Raw genomic sequence first — 23,362 nt, 5'->3', positions numbered from 1 at the left:
GCCACAAGTGACGATATCCACACCCTTTTGGATTTATAAAACCTGTCACTTTGGAGACCACATCCGCCCAGCCGAAAACCACAGAATAACCCCTGTAAGCCCTTTGGGTCAATAGACTAACTCCACAGTTGACACTCTCCAGACCCGATGACCTCCAATATTGACCATCCCGGAAGATCCACATCTCCCTCATCTGGTCAGATGTTACCAAAAACTCACAAACTACAACAACAAATTATGGACTTGGTGATTCATACCTACATATACTGCTGTCCTGTATGCTATTATATTCCTATACTAACAGTGTGATGTTAATCAAAAGTTTAGGTGTCACTAAAACTATATCCTGAGTCTAAGAGATGTGAACATTGTTTAACCCAAATTCTCTACCTCTCTCTCTCTCACCCTTCTCTCTCACTCCTCTCCGCCTCCTGAGTAATTAGGTAAAATTACCTTATCGTTTAAAATGTGATCTGTGTTGTAATAATATATCTCATAATACGTTGGTGAAGTGAAATAAGGGACTTCTTTTATACATAGTTTGAATCAAATTGGGTTAAAGGTGGCGACACCTCCTCATGACACCTCCTCCTCTCCCCCTGAGGCAGGGTATAGATAAGGTGAAATTCAACACCCTGATACTTGTCCATCCTCTTTAACTTAAAAGAGAGACTCAAGCTGATCATTCAGATTTGGTTCAATTTCTAAAAGATTCGTTTTTATTTTCGTTCAAGATTCGTTTTAAGTTCACCTAAAATTCGGTTCAAGATTCGATTTATTCTCTTTTATTTTTGAGTTTCACTAAGTTTTGACTTAATTATTTTTATATCTGCCTTTTTGTTAAGCTAGCGCACTCACAATAAAAGTCTCAGAGTACGTCAGCAACTTCGCTTTGATGAGCCTGTATCACTCCTGTATCACGATCAGTAATTTTGTTAATGCTGCAGCCAGGCCAGGCCAGCTCTAAGCTCTCATCAGAGTTACAAGTGAATCGCCGACCCAAGTCAACCTGCCGACACCAGGCTGACCGAGACGTCTTCTGCCTCTCTGCCTGACGACCTCCACGGGACCTCCAGGCCAGCTTTTGCCAGAAGAACCGGACGGAGGGAAGCTGAGAACGGGAGGAAACCCCCGTTAGTCGACTTCCATCTATACCGGACCTCTGCGTGACACCATCTGGACCTGTTTCTAGTCCGGAGACAAACTCATCACACAGTAGGCTGGTTCATTTCTTAAGGGTGGCAAATTCTAAAATAGTATTATCGACTTAAATTTCACTCATTTAGTTCTTTATCTGTTACCCGGTAAAATTGTCCTCTTTCATTTCACCATCAGTAAACAGAAGTAATTTGTACATTATCATTCATATAAACACATCTGTCATTTAGTCATTTCTTGGAAGAAGTTATACAATAAATCATTTTTAATTAGACCCAACTGTGTGACGGTAGTATCTTTCTGGATATATCAAAGAATTTGAGTTCCGATACGAGAATTTTCGATTCAGGTATGACTGAGTGATTTCATATTAATTTTGAATTAATAATTTGTCCAATATTGGACTGGTGTCCCTTCTAATAACGAGAGCAAGATTATATATATATATACTGTATATATATAATTAAAAACATGACTGTTCTATCTCTGATCATCTCTGACTTTGCCATAAAGCGCTGGTGTCTGTCGCATTATATATATACATATATATATATATATATGATTAAAAAGGTTTTATTGTATAACTTCTCACAATATATAATATAATATATATATATATATATATATATATGTATATATAATATATATATATATCGTGAGAGGTTATACGATATATATATGATAAAAAAGGCTAATTAAAAAGGTTAATTAAAAAGGTTTTATTGTATAACTTCTCACAATATAATATATATATATATATATATATATATATATATATATATATATATATATATATATATATATATATAACCCTGCTTCCAAAAAGACCAGGAAGCTTTGTAAAATATAAACATACCAAATGTTGAAACGGAAAAAACAACAACAAAAAAATATTTGTTCATTTTGAATTTGATGGCAGCAACACGTCTCAAAAGTTGTGAGAGGGTCAACAAAAAACTGGAAAAGTTGTGTAAAGCTAAAAAAAAATACCTGGTGGACCATCTCACAACTAATTATGTTACCTGGCAACAGATCAGTAACATGATTGGGTATAAAAAGATGATTTCAGAGAGGCAGAGTCTCTCAGCAGTGAAGATGGGGAGAGGTTCATCACTCTATGAAAGACTGTGTTGGAAAATAGTGCAACAATCTAAGAATAACTACAAAGAATTAGTGGATTTCATCATCTACGGTTCATAATATCATTAAAAGATTCAGAGAATCTGGAGAAATCTCTGAACACAAGGGACAAGGCTGGAAACCAATATTGGATGGTGGTGATCTTCGGGCCCTCAGGCAGCACTGCATTAAAAACACACTATTCTGGAGTGGAAATCACTGCATGGGCTCAGGAACACTTGTGAAAACCATCGTCCGTGAACACAGTTCATCGCTGCATCCACAAATGCAGGTTAAAACTCTCCAAAGAAGAAACCAGATAGAAACATGATCCAGAAACGCTGCCGCCTTCTCTGGACCGAGATCATTGAAGATGGACTGAGGTGAAGTGGAAAACTGTCCTGAGGTCTGATGGATCACAATCTGAGATTCTGTTTGGAAATCATGGACGCTGCATCCTCCAGGTTAAAGAGGAGAGGGACCATCCAGCTTGTTATCAGCGCTCAGTTCTAAAGCCAGCATCTGTGATAGTACAGGATGCATTAGTGCACATGGCATGGGTAGCTTGAACATCTGGAAGGAAGCATTAATGCTGAATGATATATTCAGGTTTTGGAGCAACATATGCTGCCATCCAGACAACGTCTCTTTCAGGGAAGGTCTTGTTTATTTCATCAAAACATGACCCTGTCCTAACTTTTTCGAGACATGTGCTGCTATCAAATCAAAAATGAGCAGATGTGATTCATAAAAAAAAAATCTAATTTATCTGTTTCAACATTTGATATGTTGCCTTTGGTCTAATTTCAATTAAATATGAGTGTATGTGACTTGAAAATCAGCACATTCTGTTTTTATTTACATTTTACACAAGCCACACCTGTTTAGGTTGCGGGATAAAGCTTCCTTTGGAGGATGGCTGTGATAATTGTGTGAATTGTGTCGGTCTGCACCATGCTCACATGGCCAGCCTCCTACATGCATTGTTTTATTGTGCCAGCTAGTCACGCTCATGTCCAGCCACTCTTATTGGGCATCCACAGCAGGCTAAATAGCCGAGGATGGTGGTATGACAAAGTAGGTGTAGTGTCTTATTGCCCAACATTGTGGCTGCAGAGGCAGCACCATCTACTATCCAGCAACGTGCCTCCCTCCCTACCGGGAGAGGAGATCTGGCACCGTATTCACAAAGATTCCTCAGACTAAAAGTTCCTTCAATATCAAATATCTGAGAAAATTCTTAGAATTGTAATGTTTTCCAAGAATTTCCCCTGAAAGTTAAGAGTAGATGTTTTTAATGCAGGAGGATGTTTGTGGTGGATCTCATCAGAGACGTCACTTCTCCCACTCAGCACAATAACACAGACATGAAAGTGATGAAGATGTTTGGTGAGTGTAGAAATGACTGGAGTCTGTTCAACCTTCATCAGCAGTCATCACACAAACACAAACACGCAGTTCATTTAACTTCCACTGGAGGTCACTCTCCGTTCTGTCCCTTTATCACCAAGGCTGCATTTTTTTGGATCAAACAGTTACATCTTTTAAAAGGATGTGTCACATACACATGTGTACAGATAAAACTAGACTCTTGTATGGCGAGTCCCTAAAGAGCCTTCCACTGCTGCAGCTCTGACAACAGCTATAACATATCATTTGCTGTTGATACTGAAGTCTATGTACTTATTTGGATTGCAGTGATCTCTGAGATCCAAGTGAAGAATGGAAAGGAAATAGCTGCAGGAAATGATACATTCAACCTTTTCTCAGGGGAAGCTGAACATAATGAGAGGACTTACTGATGACTTTGCCCAATGTCAAGGATTTGATTAAGATCAGCTCTGCATCAGATGACAGCGTGTATTTTCCGTGGATCTCCTGGTTGATCTGGTGGAGTGGAAAGTAATCAAAGAAAAAGGTGGTTACAATAAAAATGTAAACCAAGACAGAATCAGCTGCCCGCTGCCAAACAGACACAAACCACTATCAGTCCACAAGTATCTTTTAAGAGCTTCAGACCTCCACACGGACATGCTGACTCAGACACTAGGCTTGATCTAGATTGCTTAACAGAAGACGTGTTCCCAGAAACAAACATCTATCTTTAGTTGTTGTTGTTTTTTTCCCCCTTTTTTTTATGGATGCGTGCCAACAGGACCAACATCTGTGAGCTCTCTAAAATATGTTTCAGTCCGTCCTTCTTGACCCACCAAATGCCGGTGATGGTAATATACCAACACCACAGATAGTTGTGTTGGTATGTTCAGGTTTAATTTCATTGTAGTGTCCCCAGAATACAAATAAAAATCACACTTTTTGTGGATCTTTACCTGGATAACATTTGTGTTGCAATATCAAAAATAAAAATGCAACTGTCTCGCTGTTAACTCGCTCTTCACCTGGTAAAACTGCCCAGGAGCATTTGATTGCAATCTATGCAACAAGGTTCACAAAGTTTAATATCTTACAATTACAATCACATAACCCAGAGAAAATATCTTATAATTATTCGATCCAGATCTCATAATTACAAGAAAGGTTGTCTGGTAATGATTAGAAAAGGTAGCAGTAGTTATCAGTCATCGTTGTGTGAGAGGACAGACTTTGCACGTACTCTTTGGATTTTAGGCAGTGGGAGATAATGATCTCGCTGAGTGATGTGGAGAGTATTATTATTTGTGGGTCGTCATTGCTCAGGTATTTAAAGTGCATAAAGACTGTTGAAGCCTTTTGACCTGCTCAAAGTTGTTCTGTTCCTCTCAGGAGCAGCTGAAAAATTACAGAAAGTGTGAAATGAATACTATTTCATCATGTAATATTATTGGCAAATATAGCTTTTTAATTTTAAAAGAGATAAGTAAGTTATACTCCTGCTGCACTCTTATCTCTTATCATCCGATCATCACTGTACTTATAACATTGTTTTTCTCTTTCTGTTTTCAGTATCAGTACATGGAAACTAAGCTCAGATGCAGGTTAGGGTTAAAGTTCTAGAAAGACAATCATGTTTTACACACATTGAATCTATTATCATATTAAATAATGTCGCAATACTGACTATGAAGATAAGGTGGGCTCAGAGAAAAAACATAGAATCCATCCATCAGTTGAGCGTGGTGCTGAAGCAGTTCAGTTCATAGCAGACAGGGAAGCTGTATGAGAAGATGACGTGTCCACGCCTCACCTCAACATAGAGGTCTTTGCCTTCACGGTGGATTCTGATCCGGTGGAGTCGTCCGTCCGCCAGGCTGCTGAGGATGGGACTGAACACATCCGGCTTCCTGTGAGTCTGCAGGTGATACCAGATCTGCAGACTTCCTGAACACAAAACCACACAAAGCACATAAAAAGATGCTGCTGGCCCTGAAACTCACATTTAAATCCACATCTGACTGTTTCAGAATAGTTTCCCTGTCCAGCTGTCAGTTACAAGTGAACTCTTCTTTTTCTTTTATCAAACTCAATGTTTTGTCCATGTAGATACCTTGACAAAGAAAAGTTAGTGCCATTTACAGCTGCACGAGCCAAATGTTCGAAATCAACACAATGATAATACTTTATTTTCATTAATGATGAAAAACAAAAGCTTAAACAGCTCAGTTTGTTTATTTGTTTCTGAAAAAAATAATATAATAAATCAAGACAGTCTAATATTTACGAGGGTGGATCAATAAGTTGAGAGACGGCTCTTGTTGCTCGAGGACGATGCGCTGCACTGTGGCGTGCACGGGGCAGCAGGAAGGTAGAACCCTGATGAGGAAGTGTGACAGATTTTTTTGCTTGATCAAAATCAGCACCTGATTTAAACATGATGTCGTATTTTACACACCTGAAAGTGGAGCAGAGAGCACACGTTTGTGACTAATTATTGGGGAACAGAAAGAAGTCGCAGGGAGTCAAAGAAGTTGTCATTCTGCCCTGAAGCACATTAATACAAACCTGCTCTATTCATTCATCCATGAAGAGAAAGAAAGACCAATGAAGGAATGGAGCCATGTAAACATGAGAAGGAGGTGATTTACCTCATCAGCTGATGGAGGATCTTGTTTTAATGAGTATTACTTCTAAAAAGTTACATTACATGTTATGTTTTGTCTAAACTGTCATGTATCTAAAACATACTGAGAGACTCCTCCCACCCACCTGGTCGACCTGCTGCCCTCCGACAGGTCCATCAAGGCTCGCACCAGCAGACTCAGGAACACTTTCTTTACCAGGGCCAAGGAATTATTCTATTATTTATTCATTTACTTCAGTGTAATAAGCACATACTCAAGTGCTCCAACTTCTACCTGGGACTTTTTATGTATTTTGAATGTGTATTGTGGTGCTGTTATTTTTTGAAATGCACTGATCATGAGAAGGACTCTGAAGCTCATTGTATCCTTTACAGTGACAATAAAGCTTTCTATTCGTTTGTGTTCAACATGTTTAATGATACAAACAGACGAGTTTGTTGTTTTTCAGTCTTCCTGCTACTTATTACATTTTACAGAGCGGTGCTGAATGCACAATTGAACTCTGAGGTGATTTCACCTCCTCTTCATCCCCTGGAGCAGAAAGGGTGCAGAATATTATCTATGTAGTTGAATGTTGGTCTATTCGGTTGGACTCAGTGATCCTTCATCTGATGGAGGTTTGTGCAGGTTAGAATCTCTACAGTGTATAGATAAATACTTCCACTGGTTCATTCCCCTGTAAAAGTAGAACTCATCAACTGCTGGCTGTGATTGGACTGTATAAATACAACTGACTGGACTTGACCAGTCCTTAGTACAAAACAAATGTTCTCAGCTCAATAAATTGTAGTTCTGATTTTGTCGGATGAGGTTAGAAAGTTAGAAAAACCCATAAAAGGACATAGTGAGATAGGAAGTTATATTTACACAGTATAATTATATACTAACACTAATAATATATAGATGCTGCATTTCCTTCTGAATGGCAGTATTTTGTTGATGCATGCTTGTTTCTGTGAGTTGACTGTGAACTGTCAGATGTGCGTGTACCATTGCGGGCCAGGATGACGGCGATGTACTGTTGGCTGAAGGTGCTGACGCTCAGCAGCATTGCTGGACTCTGGGATGTGATGAAGCTGAAGGACACGTCCTCTCTGGCCCTGCTGCTGCTGCTTCCTCTAGAAACACTGGAGGTCTGGGAGCTCCTGTTCTGCATCACTGAGAAGGGCTCCTGGAAGGTGAAGGTGACCGAGGACTCTCTGTCGAAGGACACCGACACCTCTGCACACAAACACACACACACACACACACCGAGGACACAGAGATCAATCTACACACACATAAACATTTCTCACGATGATATGAATCCCTGTGAAACTCTCAAGATCTGCCAGTCCTCCCTCCAGGTAAATTGTTTATTACACAGTAGCTTCAGGAAAGGTCAGAAGATCCATGAAATGTGAATGGTTCATCCTCTGGGATCATGACATTATTAGTCTTTATAGGGACTGAAATAATCAGCCAATCAGAGCCCTTGTTGTGGGCATGCCTGTAACGACAGTCACCAGAGTTTCACTGTCTGTCATTCATGTGTGCGTTCAGAGACCAGACAGTTTGTCCGTGTGATACATAGTTCTGTGATTTCAGTGTGTTTATGAGTAAAGTTTGTTTCGTTAAGAATTGAGCTGCATGAGCATAAATTCCGCTCGCCGAATGCTGATGATAATCGCATGCTAACGCTTAGAAAGCATTCGTTCATCAGAGGCTGGGAAAGCCACGGTTATGGCTAAAGTGACGTGCACCGATAGTTATCTGTAGAAAATGACTGTCGTTCTGTACTGACTGTGAGAGGAGGGTGTGCAGTTTGAAGTTGAGCTATATAAGTAGCACACTTTCAGTAGTTGTTAGCGATAGCCCGGCCCACTACTTCTTTTCAGTATTACCAGTGTGCTGCTTTCTTGTAGAACCACGCACACACACACACACACACACACACACACACACACACACACACACACACACACACACACACACACACATTTATCAACACAGTCATTCATATAAACCCCCACACACAACCTCGCCAGCTACAGTTACAGTCCTACTATTAAGACGTCATTACAATCATGGTGCTGCAGCAAAGATCAGGAGCTCACTGAACTGTTCGGACTGAACCACCAGGAAATATTCGGGTCTGATTTACTGAAGGTTTGCGTGAGTAAAATCACAGGCGAACTTCACACCATCCGTAAAAAATGTCCAGCACTGACGACGTGCAGCGAGGATTGAGTCTTTCAAATGTGCAGTTTAACACACGTTGTCCATTCTGTGTGTTTGAATGAATACATCTGTAATAGTGGCCGTTACTAACTGAACATATTAATCAAATGAACATCAGGAGAAACGGCTGCTCTTATTGTGGTGAGAAGGAGACGTAGGAAACCAGAGAATACGTAGAGAACATGGTTTTACATCTGTTAAATAATTTCTGATGGCAGAGGCAGAAAAAATTCGGACATATCATCTGTCCAGAGATGAGATTTTAGAGTTATTGAATGAACTCAATGATGATTGACAGCCAACAACAAGGAGGAGCCACGAAATACCAGCAATGACAAAACTTCTTACGACTCAGCTGGAATCACTTTAACACGCAAATACCTCAAGTAGAATACTGCGATTTGCACCTGATATCAAAGATGCAATTACTCAGTAAATCACCCACAAAACGGCTGCAAAATATATGAGGAAACTTTTTCAACAAACACACAATTTAGTACCCTCTATTTGAGATCTTAGTAAATCAGGCCCTTAGAGTTTTAACTACATTTCATGTGTATGACTTTATATAGAAACCAAAGTAATGGTCACTGCATCATTCAATACAACTCAGGGAGATGGTGCTGAAACAGCTGCCTTACATGAATTTTACATACATAATTTATATGATTTAAATTAGGAACTATCTGTTTGAACAAATGTAAAATACTAGATGAGTCTGATCAGACTTTTGATGCTTAATAATTTTTTGTTCCTGGTGTGATGGACATGTTTTGATTAATTGTTACTAAAAGTGTTAATGTTAGTGTTATAAAAAAGATTATATCAGCACTGAGCTGAATGATATTAATGGAAAATATTTCACCACAGGCTCTTCTGGTTCTTTTTCTATGAATATTAGTTTTGTAGTTTAAATACAATCCTCTTCATGTTCCTGTGGATTTAAAGTACAGCTGTGAACAAATAGTGATAGAAGTCATGTCGATCTCAGTAAAAATGAGCCGTGCACCTGGATGATGTGATGTATGAGTAACATCAGGAATTAAAGCATTCATTACAGTGAAGACCTGCAGAGTGTACTGCAAACTGTGTGGATCTCATGGATTATTCCAGCTTGTATTATTAAGTAGTCATGATAACCAAACATATCATGTCATTTTGTCGGCTGCTGTGATTTCACACGCCGTCATTCACTGTTCACAGGATGGCCATAAACTGGATGTGTCACACAATGAATAGATGAAATCTCAAATATTCTTATTCTTGTCATAACTTCAATATGAATCATCATCGAGAGCCCAGAATTCAATTTGAATTTGTTGCCTCCATTACAACATATCATTTATGAATACTGACGAACAGGAAATTCCTGGTGGAGACGCTCCACCTTAAAAACTCACCAAAGCTAAAACAAACTGGACTCAGATGACACTGTGGTTTCCTACAACATCACTATTCACCTGCTGTAAGGACATCAGGACCAAACTCAGCCCGGACCACGTGGCCTGCTTCACCTCTGCCTGACTGAATACGTAAGCCTGGCTGTGTCCTGCGCTCACTGATGTCGACAACAGTAGACAACCTCAACATGGATGAGACCCGGATCTCCTTCACAGGAACCGGTCCCAGACACTGATTCAGTTACGAGGATGGTCAAAATGAAAACACACGAAGTAGAAGCCTTCATTGAACACATCAACGGTGGACAGAATGATCATGTTCACCCCGGAGGACGTCAGAAGAAACAGTCTCACCTGTTTGAGCTGGACAGTACACATTGAAGAGGACAGAAGCCTCAACGTCAAAGTTTACAGAAAACCCAAACACAGATTAATATTTACTCCTTCAATCTCTCCAACCACCAGATCACAAACAATGATTATTAGAACCGTTCTCTAGAACGTGTCCACAACATCAGAGAGAACGGAGAAGGAGAGCTCTTAAAATCTGAAGTTATCCAAACTGGACCTCCACCAAAACCAACAGAAACAGGACAGACAGGAAAAGGACAACAGGACATCCCTTACATCACAGGACTGTCCCTGTCCACTTGTCAGGATCTATGCCTGTCTCTGTTTGCCATTCCCTCTGTTTCACCTCTTCCACATGTTTCCTGTCTTCTCCCCTGTTTGTTTTTGTCTGTCATGTGTTCTATGTTCTGGTCTGTCTGGAGGGTGTGGATTCATCCACTGCCCGCCTCCAGACTCCTCCCAATACAACACCTCTTTCAGCTGGCACAGCTGGTTCAGATTCCAGTATATCAACTCCAGTCCTGCACTCCACCCGCATCAATCCGTCTGATCGTCTCACCTGGGACCACGTTGCAGTTCAGTCAGTCCATTTGCTTGTTCTGTAATTCTGGTTCTGACCCCGTTGTTCTCCTGCCTGCTGCAGTCCTACCTATGTGCCTGTCTGCCTGCCCCCGACGTACCGACGTAGTTTCAACCCCGGTACCACAGGTACGTACCTGCCGTCCTACGTCGGTCCATGGAGATCAGCAGGTATCCAGCCCCCCTGCTCAGCGTCGGTCCTTGGAGACCACCTGTCTGCCGGCTTGCCGCCGCTGCGGTTCTTCCCAAGCCCATGCTGCCCGGTGTGGAGCGGCTGCCTCGGCCCCACTGAGAATTACTGGGACAACCTCACCTGCCTACACAGGTCTTTCTTACTCTCCTTTTCTGGACTAGTTCGGGTACCTGCCCCGATTCAGGGAGGATCCCGACTCAGGGAGGATCCCGACTCAGGGAGAAAGATGATTTTTGGCTTCCAGCCATCCTGGACTATTTCTGTGCATGTTCAGTTTTATTTACCCCCTGCTGTTTTTATGTGGAAAATAAAACTTCCTGTTTTCAAGTTACCTGCTGTGTTTTTGCGTTTGGGTCCGTTTACCAACACCACCACATAACACCACTTCAAACTAAGCAACCCTCTGAGACAGAAGACGGTCCACCCCGGAGGACAGAACGTCAGAGGACAGAACGTCAGGACAGAACGTGGACATGAGCAGAGCGATGTCGTTCTAACAGTGAGGAATGATCAGACTTGTACTTCAGGGAAACAAAAACTGCTTCAGAAGAACATGGAACAACACAGGAGAGACACCTCTTCAGGACAGGACTCAGTCTTGTCTATCTGAGGGACAGGGACACTCATCTGAGGACAGTAATGTTCTCATTTTGTCCAGGGAAGATCGGTGGTTTGAAAATGTAGTAGCACCTCCGTCAAACTGGAACAACCATGTCTAAACAGAGGAGGTGGATACGACATCTTAACATGCAGTAATGAGATCCCTGCCGACACCATGACCATAAGGACTCACTTTCACATCACTGTTGTGACCCTGAACGCCTCACGAGATGGCCAGGTGTGTCCCTCCTGTGACCTCAACAAACCCCACCAGAGGTCAAAGCCGGGGATTGAAGAAGCCTTTTGGATGAGAGATGAAACGTCCTCCTGTGGATGACACTACGACCGACCGTAGAACCGGTTTATGACCAAATATCTGCAGAACTATGACATCACCATCAGCCTCAGCTCGACTCTGAGTTTGGTGCTAATTAGCATGCTAACAAACTAAGCTAAGATCTTCATTGTAAATGTAAACCTGCTAATAACCAAAAGAGCTAAATGTGAGAATCTTCAGACACCATTTAAAATAATTAGTTTGAGTCAGACAGTACCAGCTGCTTTAGACGGTATGAAGCGCTTCATTAAATCCCTGCAGCTGTCTGAAGGCAGCAGGTCACATGTCGGAAAATCTGCAGTCTCTTATTTGAGAAGTTCCACAGCATTACGCATAACCGTCCACTGTGTTCTCTGTAAATCACTGACAATGACACCAGAATGACTTACACCCCTCTGACACACTGGGAGATTTTAAATCTGTCATCTGCCTGTTTGTGTCGAAAAACAAAAGATTCACATCGGATTGTTTTGTCTTTTGCATTTGATTCATGTCACTGAAAAATATCTCCCATGAAACACATGAACTGCATTTGCACTATTCAAATGAAACTAAATGCATGTGTGAGTGACTGGGAACAGGGCTGCACCTCTAGCATGAATACAGTTGTGGTGAAATGTTTTTCATTCCCAGTTCAGTATTTTTCTGTAAATGATATCTTTAATGTTACTGAACACTGGACTCGGCTGAATAATAAATGATTCTGTAGCTTCTTGACCAGATTGACAGTTTTAAGTCAAGATTTGATTGATTTAAGCATCAGATTGTGTTTTAATAGTGATTTAATGTTATGTACACAAGCTTGTACTCAGCATCGAACCAAATATATGTAAATAACTTTTATTTGACCTTTTAGTCAGTGCTACTGGCAGTTTATTGGACTAATAGAAGAGAAGGAGAGATACCTGACCCTCACAACACTAAAAAAACTGAGAAAAGACAATAAATTCAAGCTGGTATTTTACATTCAAACACATTTCTTTGCATTTCAGCACTTCTATATTTCCTAATAATATACCAGGGTAGATCAATACGTTATAAGACTGCAGCTGGTGCGCGAGAACTGAGCAGCAGACAGATAAAACCTTGATGAGTCACTGGTACAAATTCATTTCTTCATCATCACTTCCTGAGTTCCACATGTTTTTGTAAGCAGTGGACCGGGTGCATCTTCCGCTGCTTCAGGAGGTCTGAGACCACGAAGCAACGATCCTGGAGACGTGTGCTTAGAGACGTTCAGGACGTCTCCGTCCAACACTGGAAGAAGAGCATCAGGAGAATCAGCTGGGTTTTCTTTGAGGGTCGGGGTGAAACCATGGAGCTCTGCTGGGACCTTCTGAGGCCCAAACTGTGTCGCCATGGTAACAGGGTTCTCTAACTATGACAACACGCCACTCACAGTGCAATGAAAACACAACTTTCCACCCACAACAACACAATCGTAGCTCCTCACCTGATTGGTCTCCCTGAGACTTCTCTCTGTTCCTCAGAAATGTTTCATAAACTTTGATGTTCGCTCTGATGAAGTTTCAGGTGTGAAAAACATCGTAGACACACCCAGAACACCGCTCACAAAAATGTGTGTAATTCAGGAACTGATGATGATCAAGAGATGAAATATGTACCAGTTACTCATCAGGGTTATATCTTCCTCCTGCTCCGTGCACACCACGCTGCTGTGCTCCGTGCGTGAGCAGTTGTCTCGGAACTTTGTGATCTACCCTTGTTTATGAGTTGTAGTGTTTTGGCAGCTGGCCTGCAATTCCACATTTTTTTGTGCTTGTAGCAACAGACTGTACCAACCCTACAAAGACAGTTGTTAATCATTTAGACTGATGACTGAACCAATTCAATTCAATTCAGTTTTATTTATATACAACTAGTCTGAAACCAGGAGAGTTTCTGTAAGTCACCTCATGTTTTCTTTGGGAAATGAAAAAGTGTTTTCCAGCAGGAACCATTTTAACACGTTTCTCCCACCTCTCATCTGTCTGTAGTTCCAGTTCTTACATGTTCTTATTGTTGCTCCACTCCACAGAACAGCTGTAACACAGTGCTGCGGACACTTTTACCATTACCACTGCATCACTAACGGAACTTTGTACAAACAGCCTGGCAGCTATTCAGAGACACTCGTAACAGAATTGATCCTTTTCAGTCATCTTCCAGCTTACAGGCTGGAACAACACAGTCAGTGATTCATTTATTGTCTTCACACCTTCGTTGATGTTCAGGTTCAGAGGAGCTCGAGGCCTTTCAATAAACACTGTGCTTATGTTTTGGTATGTACAGTATATGTAAAACTCTTGAGCTGTGGACTGTTTTCTTGGGTTGTATAATTAGAATGAATGTATTGGTCACTCACCTTCTTTACAGGTGGGTCCTCCGTAGGCGGACTGTGAGCAGTCACAGGTGTAGCCGCTGCTCTTCTCCACACACCTCCCTCTGTTGTAGCAGAGGCTGCCGGGGCCGCTGCAGTAACCAGGACAACCAGAGCTCACCCCTGCTGTTGCCATGGCCCTCTCCTCTAGGTCATAGGTCACACCATTGACAGTCAGAGTCCTGATGCAGCCGAGGAAGCCTCTCTCCTGTGATGCTGCACCACCTGGGATGAGGATGACCATCAAGTTCTATTCACATCATGACCTGCGTCTCCGACCACGTTATAATCAAACCATAACCATATAGCAGAACAGATGTTGAGAATTTACAACGAGGCTGCTGTTCAATCTACTTGTGTGACACCTGATTAAAACTCAGCATATAATGCTCTGAACTAATGTGAATCAGGTTAAAGTCTGGGGGAGCGTCTGTATCATAATATAGTCATTCCACACTGCTTTAGATGTGCAGTAACCCGGTTTCGACAGTCCGGGTAAACGTCACCTGTGGAACCGAGTTCCTCTGAGTTACTTGAATATAAAAGTGCAGGCGAACATGTTGAATTTAAAACCTGATGTCCTACCTACAAACAGCTGACTGTTCAGGTGTAAACGGTGATGCCCATCAACCGGAGCCTCCAGGAAGCGGAGAGGAAGCTGGTCAACCTGCAGCGACGCCTCCTTCACGTTACGCTCCCCCCTCACATAGTGCCACTGCCTGTCATTCAGAGGGAGGTGGGACTTCACAGCCAGGACCGCTGGACCATCTCCCACGTCAAAGGAGAAAGTGACCACTGAGGGAGCTGGGAGGACACACACACACACACACACACACACACACACACACACACACACACACACACACACACACACACACACGCACACGCACACGCACACGCACGCACACGCGCACACGCACACACACAGAAACCAGCTGGGACATATTGAATAGCACGGTTGCTCTTTTATGTTCCACTATATCATCCCCAGCTGGTGCAATGTGATACAGTGCTGCAAGGAGAGCTCAATGACCTGAGCGGTTTCATGAGGAGACTCAGCTGACAACTTGTCAATATTTAACAAGTGTCAGACACTGAAAGACCTTCAGAGAAACATTATGGCTCCACACATTCTAAAAGTCAGATCTCGCTCCTCAAATGAATTCTAAAGGTAATGCACGAGAAATACAAGAACAACAACTAAAACAACTTGTGGTATTGAAGGTGTGGCTTTAGTTACAGATGTGTGGAGGATCACAACGAGGTCAGAGGAGGATATTTATATATCATCCATATAAGTATATAATTCTGCTTCTGCATACATTCAGAGCATTTCTTATAACCCCGCTTCCAAAAAAGTTGGGACGCTGTGTATAATCTAAATAAAAACAGAATGCAATGATTTGCAAATCACCTAAACCAAAATCTAATTGAAAATAGACCAACATTTTAGAGACGTGCTCCTGCCATCAAATTCAAAATGAGCATATATTTTTCATAAAACAATACAATTCCCATTTCATCATTTGATATGTTGTCTTTGGTCTCTTTTCTATTAAATAGGAATTTACATGATTCATGAATCATTGCATTCTGTTTTTATTTAGATTTTACACTGTTTTGGGATCAGTGATTCTGGTTGGTGTCTGTCATTCACTCACAACTGAGCTCCACTCGGATGAAGTCATTATGGCCCAGGTTCTCCAGGAAGACTCCTGAGGGAGCGCTGGTTTTGAAGTAGAAGGAGACGTCAGCAGCTACCTCAGCCTGCAGGGTCGGGAAAAGGAGGAAGGACGACTCTTTGGAGAATGATGCTGCATTCCACATGGACTCTGAAAAACAAGTCAGAGCCTTCAGTCAGACATTGAGGGGATCGTCAGTATTCAGAGTAAAAGTAAAGAATTGGATGAGAAAGCATCCAAGCACCTGAGGGAATGTGTGCCAGGGTAAATGTTATACTTATCAGTCACTATTTTCTAAATAGACTTTTTTTAGATGCATATTTTCACTATATGAAACACTACTTTTGAGCAGTAATCAGAAGTCTTCCACATTAACAACAGGATATTGACCGACCCATCTGATTTTGATTTAATGAATGTAAATGGCCGGTCGTGTGTCACAACACTCGGCAGTAGCACTTCTCCAGTCGGAAGCTGCAGATCTATCAACACGTGCTGATTTAATGATCTGAAGTTTTTCATAGTCTCATCAATCTGTGGATGCTGTCAGTCACCCATATTCATCTGAAGTTAAATACAGGCTCGTGTACAGATGTTCCTGTATTAACCATTTATCTATTAAACTGTTTAACACATACTGCCTGTACAGGGCTTCATTAATAGTTGATCATTTTCTCAGCCTCTGTTACTGGATATCTTGGGAACAGTTTTTTTTCTTCAGATATGTGAAAAAAATATTCCATTTATGTAAATACAAAAAAGGAAGTTGTATGTCTCTCTCTTCATCCAGACCACATCAGACCAAGTCTCCTACAATGTCAACATGTCCAGACTAAAAGATGAGACAGAGTTTAAGATATTTTAAACCCCTTTCTTGTTTGTGAAGTTTAATTTGTGGAGATAGATCAAATGACAGTTGTTAGCACACCGTTTTTTGTCTGCCAGATGTGATGTGGTCTGCAGAGTAAAAAAAAATGAAATTGCTGTTTTTCTCACAAAGAAGATATGAAAAAAGTAAAGATGAGATTGAAACATGTTTAGTCTGAAATCTGCACCAAGCCTGAGAAGCTAAACCTCCATCTGAAGCTGGAGGTTTTACCTCTCGTGTTAACACTGAAGTGATCACCTACTGTGTCCATAACAACGCAGAGGGCCGATGTGGTAGATGGCCTCCGAGCCTGTTCTGTTGGTGTCTCCGATCACCATGTGGCTCACCGGCAGGTGGTCTTTATAGGACAGGATTCCCGTGTCAGTAGCCCTGTGACAGAGAAAAGACATAAATGTTTTCCTCTGCAGAGTAAACAAGCAAACACAGCAATACATCACAATGCAGACAGGTGCCTGTAGACATATGCAAATGAAGCTCCCTCGTGAAATCCCATTGACGACCAACTGAGGTGAAGATTAACATAAAATGTGCAAAGAGATCCAGAGTGAAACACCAAAACTGATACTGTGCTTCAATCATAATTACTGTGATTTTAATTTAGTCATTCATGAAGAGTAATTAACCATTTAGAACCTTTTTCAGGGAAAGACTTTTATTTCATCAAAACAACATCCAACCACATTCTGCACGTATTCCAACAGCATGGCTCCGTAGCGGAAGAGTCCGCTGATAAACTGGCCTCCTGCAGTCCAGACTGTCAATCATTGAAAACATCTGGAGCATCAGGACATGAAAAATACAACAGGGGAGACCCTGAACTGTTTAGCAGCTGAAATCCTATATCAGGCAAGAATGGGACCACATTTCACTTTCAAAACTCCAGAAACTGGTCTCCTCAGTTCCCAAACAGAGTGTTGTTAAAAGAAGAGGTGATGCAGCACAGTGGTGAACATGATCCTGGAACAACTTTATAGAGACGTGTTGCTGCCATCAGATTCAAAATGAGAAGATATTTTTTTATTAAAAAATACAATTTCTCCATTTTGGTATTTGATGTGTTGTCTTGGGTCTCTTTTCAATACAATGTGAGCTAATATGATTTACAAATCATCACATTGTGTTTTTATTTACATTTTATACAGCGTCACTAGTTTTTTGGACATAGGGTTGTAGTTATCCGTAGAGATTAACAGTAGATAATCATATTTTATTATTCACTATTATCCAAACTTCATTACAGATAATCCACCTTGACTGTACTCTGTTATTAACAGTCATTTCATTTATCCTTTGTTAGTAGATTGTTGTTTAAAAACTTGTTTAATTCAATTGAATTAAATGTGCCAAATCAGCATAGACCATGGTTTCAATACACTTTACCAATAGAAAAAAATAATCCGTTCAATGAGACCGTGTTGTTGTCCTGTATATCCTTTGAAGTACAGACAGATCAATAGAGATCCATCAAGTTTATCTGAAGCTTTAGTTCCCGCTCAGATGAAGATTTGACTCAGTGGATAAAATAAGAAGCTGTTAAAGTCCACCACAGTTACAGATGACCTGTGTGTCTGCTGACGTCCTACAAACAGCCGTGTGTTGCCGGCTCAAAGGTCACATCTCTGAGCCATTAACAGCTCAAACAAACGGGGATTTTTCCTTCCACACATCTCACAACTGCAACAACTCCACCTACAGCAGCTTCACCTGCAGCTCCACCTGCAGCAGCTCCAACAGCAACATGCTGCTGACCCACTGATGCTGCACTACATAAGCGCATAACCAAACCATTCGGTTTACTTTCACACTTTGACAACACTTTGCTGCTGATACTTCTTTACTTTCACCTTCGGCAGGACTTCTACTTGTGATGGAGTATTTTTAAACTTCTGTATTGGTACTTTTTCTTAGAAAATGATCTAAATAGTCTGAAGAAGGATATTTCTTCTGGATGAGGCAGATTACAGGTGTGAAAACACTTCAGTCTCCAGGTAGTGCAACAGTGATAGTGTCAGGAACAGCTGTTGATGTGTATTTATTATTGTGTATATGTTATGTACCATGCGTCTGTGTCTGCGTCGCAGTTGCAGAAGTGGTTCATGTCGACACAGTTCTCTTCCAAGCTGCAGGAGCACTGTTGGACTCCAGGCAAGCCTCCCCAGTAGGTCTGTCTATGTCCACTCTGGTCCAACCACCAGGACAATGGACGGCCATCTGCAAGCACACAGACAGAGAAGAAGTTGGACAAGACCATGAAATCAATCAATCAATCAGTCAGTCAGTCAGTCAGTCAGTCAGTCAGTCAGTCAGTCTGTCAGTCTGTCTGTCTGTCTGTCTGTCTGTCTGTCTGTCTGTCTGTCTGTCTGTCTGTCTGTCTGTCTGTCTATCTATCTATCTATCTATCTCCATTCATCACTGTGTTCATGTTACATCCAGCAGCGTCTTCCCGTCGGTCTTTGATCTGCTTTGATAATTAACTTGAGTTTTTACATTCAAGGCTCAGCGGGAATGATAGAATTCAGGACTTCATGAATGTTTCATGATTTAGGAGCAATTATTCAATGTTTGCGACACCGAATGCTCCCAGAACAATTCAAGATGAACGTTCGCAGAAAAAAAAATTGGTTTTCAAGTTATTGCAACAGTAGAACATGAATAACAGTGCAGCAGGCAGAGTATGTTTTCCTTCACGAGTTCAGAATGAGGTTTTTCAGTGAAACACAAACTGGATGGAGGAGAGGAAAGGTCTTAAACAGCTGATTGTACCTTTGGTGTTGAAGAGGCGGGACTTCCTGCAGCTGTACAGTACTTCCTGCTGGCACTGCTCTGACCTCATGATGATGCTGCGCAGCTGTTCGGCCGAGACGCTGTAGTTTAACATCATGATGTGAAGGTTCTGCAGAGACGAGCCCTGGACTCTGACTGGAGCTGTGATGTTGTGGGTCAACACTGTCCACACCCTCTCATCTACACGCACACACACAAATACAGTATATATACAGTGGTGTGAAAAAGTGTTTGCCCCCTTCCTGATTTCTTATTTTTTTGCATGTTTGTCACACTTAAATGTTTCAGATCATCAAACAAATTTAAATATTAGTCAAAGATAACAAGTAAACACAAAATGCAGTTTTTAAATGATGGTTTTTATTATTAAGGGAAAAAAAAAAAAATCCAAACCCACATGGCCCTGTGTGAAAAAGTGTTTACCCCTAAACCTAATAACTGGTTGGGCCACCCTTAGCAGCAACAACTGCAATCAAGCGTTTGCGATAACTTGCAATGAGTGTTTTCCAGCGCTGTGGAGGAATGTTGGCCCACTCATCTTTACAGAGTTGTTGTAATTCAGCCACATTGGAGGGTTTTCCAGCACGAACCGCCTTTTTAAGGTCATGCCACAGCATCAGGATTCAGGTCAGGACTTTGACTAGGCCACTCCAAAGTCTTCATTTTGTGTTTCTTCATCCATTCAGAGGTGGACTTGCTGGTGTGTTTTGGATCATTGTCCTGCTGCAGAACCCAAGTTGGCTTCAGCTTAAGGTCACGAACAGATGGCCGGACATTCTCCCTCAGGGTTTTTTGGTAGACAGTCGAATTCATGGTTCCATTTATCACAGCAAGTCTTCCAGGTCCTGAAGCAGCAAAACAGCCCCAGACCATCACACTACCACCACCATATTTTACTGTTGGTATGATGTTCTTTTTCTGAAATGCAGTGTTAGACCGATGTTACGCTAGATGTAATGGGACACACACCTTCCAAAAAGTTCAACTTTTGTCTCGTCAGTCCACAGAGTATTTTCCCAAAAATCTTGGGGATCATCAAGATGTTTTCTGGAAAAAATGAGACGAGCCTTAATGTTCTTTTTGCTCAGCGGTGGTTTTGGTCTTGGAACTCTGCCATGCAGCCATTTTTGCCCCGTCTCTTTCTTATGGTGGAGTCATGAACACTGACCTTAACTGAGGCAAGTGAGGCCTGCAGTTCTTTGGATGTTGTTGTGGGGTCTTTTGTGACCTCTCGGATGAGTCGTCGCTGCGCTCTTGGGGTAATTTTGGTCGGCCAGCCACTCCTGGGAAGGTTCACCACTGTTCCATGTTTTCTCCATTTGTGGATAATGGTTCTCACTGTGGTTCTCTGGAGTCCCAAAGCTTTAGAAATGGCTTTAGAACCTTTTCCAGACTGATAGATCTCAATTACTTTCTTTCTCATTTGTTCCTGAATTTCTTTGGATCTCGGCATGATGTCTATCTTTTGAGGATCTTTTGGTCTACTTCACTTTGTCAGGCAGGTCCTATTGAAGTGATTTCTTGATTGAGAACAGGTGTGGCAGTAATCAGGCCTGGGTGTGGCTAGAGAAATTGAACTCAGGTGTGATAAACCACAGTTAAGTTATATTTTAACAGGAGGGGCAAACACTTTTTCACACAGGGCCATGTGGGTTTGGATTTTTTTTCTCCCTTAATAATAAAAACCTTCATTTAAAAACTGCATTTTGTGTTTACTTGTGTTATCTTTGACTAATATTTAAATTTGTTTGATAATCTGAAACATTTAAGTGTGACAGACATGCAAAAAAAAATGGAAATCAGGAAGGGGGCAAACACTTTTTCACACCACTGTATATATATATATATATAACTAACCGTGTTTTTGGTATCAGCGCTACAATCAAGAAAAAAGGAAACTTCACAGAATATTTGGGATAAACCAGATTTTCTATATTACAGGCTGAAATATTGTTCATATATTTAAACGTCTTTGTTTGTCAACTAGCGCTGCAACACTGTCGTTATGAAATCCTTCTGCCACAGAAAAGCATATTTTAGAGTCGTGTACCAAACATCCTGCTTGTTTTTGAAATAAGGATTCCTTTGTTGTTATTTTTCACATTGTTATCAACTTAATTAAAAAGGATCTTAAGTTCAGGGGAGATCCAGGTGGTATCTCCACTTCCTCATCATCTCTTCCCGGATATTTACTCCTCAGCATCTTTGAGATTTCAGGTCTTTCTCCATAAGTGATGAGGACAACACAGTCAAAAATCCTACTACATATTTGTATAAATGTCTCAGAAATGTCAACGAGCTGAAGTTCTCGTGCTCTACTTTCATATTTGTCCTTTTCAACCATGCTGTGATGAGTATTTTTCCTGAATTTATCATATTTGATCATGTATTACAAGTATTTGACTCGTAAATTACATCTCTTGCATCCCTGGAGAGTTAAAATGAACATGTATTCTTCCATTCTGTTTCTTCCTTGTATTTTTAAAGAGGCTCTGAGAGTTTGAACAAATCACAGGAAGAGGAAACTCTGAATAAAATGATGAAAAACAATGACATCACATGAAGTAGTTCTGGACTGTCCGCAACGGTCGGCAGGAAGTGACTAATGATTTCAGTGCTGCAGATTGATCTGTGAGATACTCACTCTGAGCTCCGGTCCTCTGAGAGACTGAAGGTGACAACACGGTGAACTCACCTGTCATGTTGCAGTAGACCGGTGCAGGTCCCGAGGGGCCGCTTCCATCTGGATCAATGGAGTAGAAGCCAGAGGAACTGCCGATCAGCTTGTAGGCTTCGCAGGACGACTCATAAATGGCTGGAAGGAGCAGACAGTTTTTATTTGAGAATCAGTAACTCCAGAAACATGAGCTGGAAAAAAAGATTGTGAAGACTGAAAACTATGAACTGAATGTTGAACACAAATAGAACCTGTAAATCTTCACTGGAAAAACATTCAGATAATGTTACTGTATGTTTGGCCAATTAAGGGAAATATGTCCTTTTGTACATTTGAACTAACACATATAATCTTAATAAACATTTAAATGTGTAACTTAAAGGGAGCTTCAATCACATGAATTTGAGACAACAGGTACTGCTGCTCTGCTATAGGCTAGTAAGAATTTAACAGGACTAGTTTAACTTTTGTCCAGATTATTAATGTTTAGTTGTTGTATTATTCATGTTATATAGAAAAAAAAAATATTTGCAAAAACTTTGGAGCATTTCCAAATTTCCGAAGAAATGGGGAAAAGTATAAATAAATTAGCTTTTGCTCCAGGATGTCCCACCAGCTGCTTCACAAGCTTTGGTTTTAGCTACAGCACTGTTTTCTACCTTCATAGTTATTATTAGTTATTATAATTCTAAAAATGTCCATAAAGATTTGATGTTACCATAATTTGTGTTAAAAATCAAAATAATTTGTCACTTACTGTGTTTTGCTTACATGCAGCAGCCCTGTCTGCAAAAAAAAATAAATCTCCATTTAAACTAGCCTATAACATTGTCCGAGCCCCTTAAACTGAGACAGTGTTTGTGTTAAAGTTTGTGGAAGAAGTCACAGTGTGGAAGAAGTCACAGTCCTCCTTCATCAATGGGTGTTTGAGCAGTGTTATTTTTTTAAAATACACCACAGCTGTCTTTGATTGG

The 23,362-nt window shown here is 41.1% G+C and overlaps 1 protein-coding gene across 3 annotated transcripts in view; it reads right to left on the bottom strand.

The window, feature by feature from the left end:
* Window positions 1–23,362, bottom strand: part of LOC138201594 (contactin-associated protein-like 5) — a 106,947-nt gene that overhangs the window by 7,201 nt on the left and 76,384 nt on the right. For 2 of the 3 annotated variants that reach the window (XM_069155215.1, XM_069155216.1), the window contains exons 12-21: window positions 22,407–22,526; window positions 19,691–19,891; window positions 18,985–19,138; window positions 17,169–17,296; window positions 16,018–16,188; window positions 14,942–15,160; window positions 14,342–14,581; window positions 7,287–7,517; window positions 5,462–5,595; window positions 4,077–4,164 (exon numbers count right to left, since the gene is read on the bottom strand). In XM_069155215.1, the coding sequence (XP_069011316.1) occupies window positions 4,077–4,164; window positions 5,462–5,595; window positions 7,287–7,517; window positions 14,342–14,581; window positions 14,942–15,160; window positions 16,018–16,188; window positions 17,169–17,296; window positions 18,985–19,138; window positions 19,691–19,891; window positions 22,407–22,526 (1,686 nt within the window). Of the gene's footprint in view, window positions 1–4,076; window positions 4,165–5,461; window positions 6,028–7,286; window positions 7,518–14,341; window positions 14,582–14,941; window positions 15,161–16,017; window positions 16,189–17,168; window positions 17,297–18,984; window positions 19,139–19,690; window positions 19,892–22,406; window positions 22,527–23,362 lie in introns of those variants that run through there. The other variant, XM_069155217.1, reaches the window with a different exon arrangement.

Source organism: Embiotoca jacksoni, unplaced genomic scaffold (genome assembly GCF_022577435.1).
Source record: "Embiotoca jacksoni isolate LCO1_2020_lvr unplaced genomic scaffold, fEmbJac1.0.p SCAF_2, whole genome shotgun sequence".
In the NCBI taxonomy this organism is placed as follows: domain Eukaryota; kingdom Metazoa; phylum Chordata; class Actinopteri; family Embiotocidae; genus Embiotoca; species Embiotoca jacksoni.
This window is presented reverse-complemented; position numbering and strand designations above follow the sequence as displayed.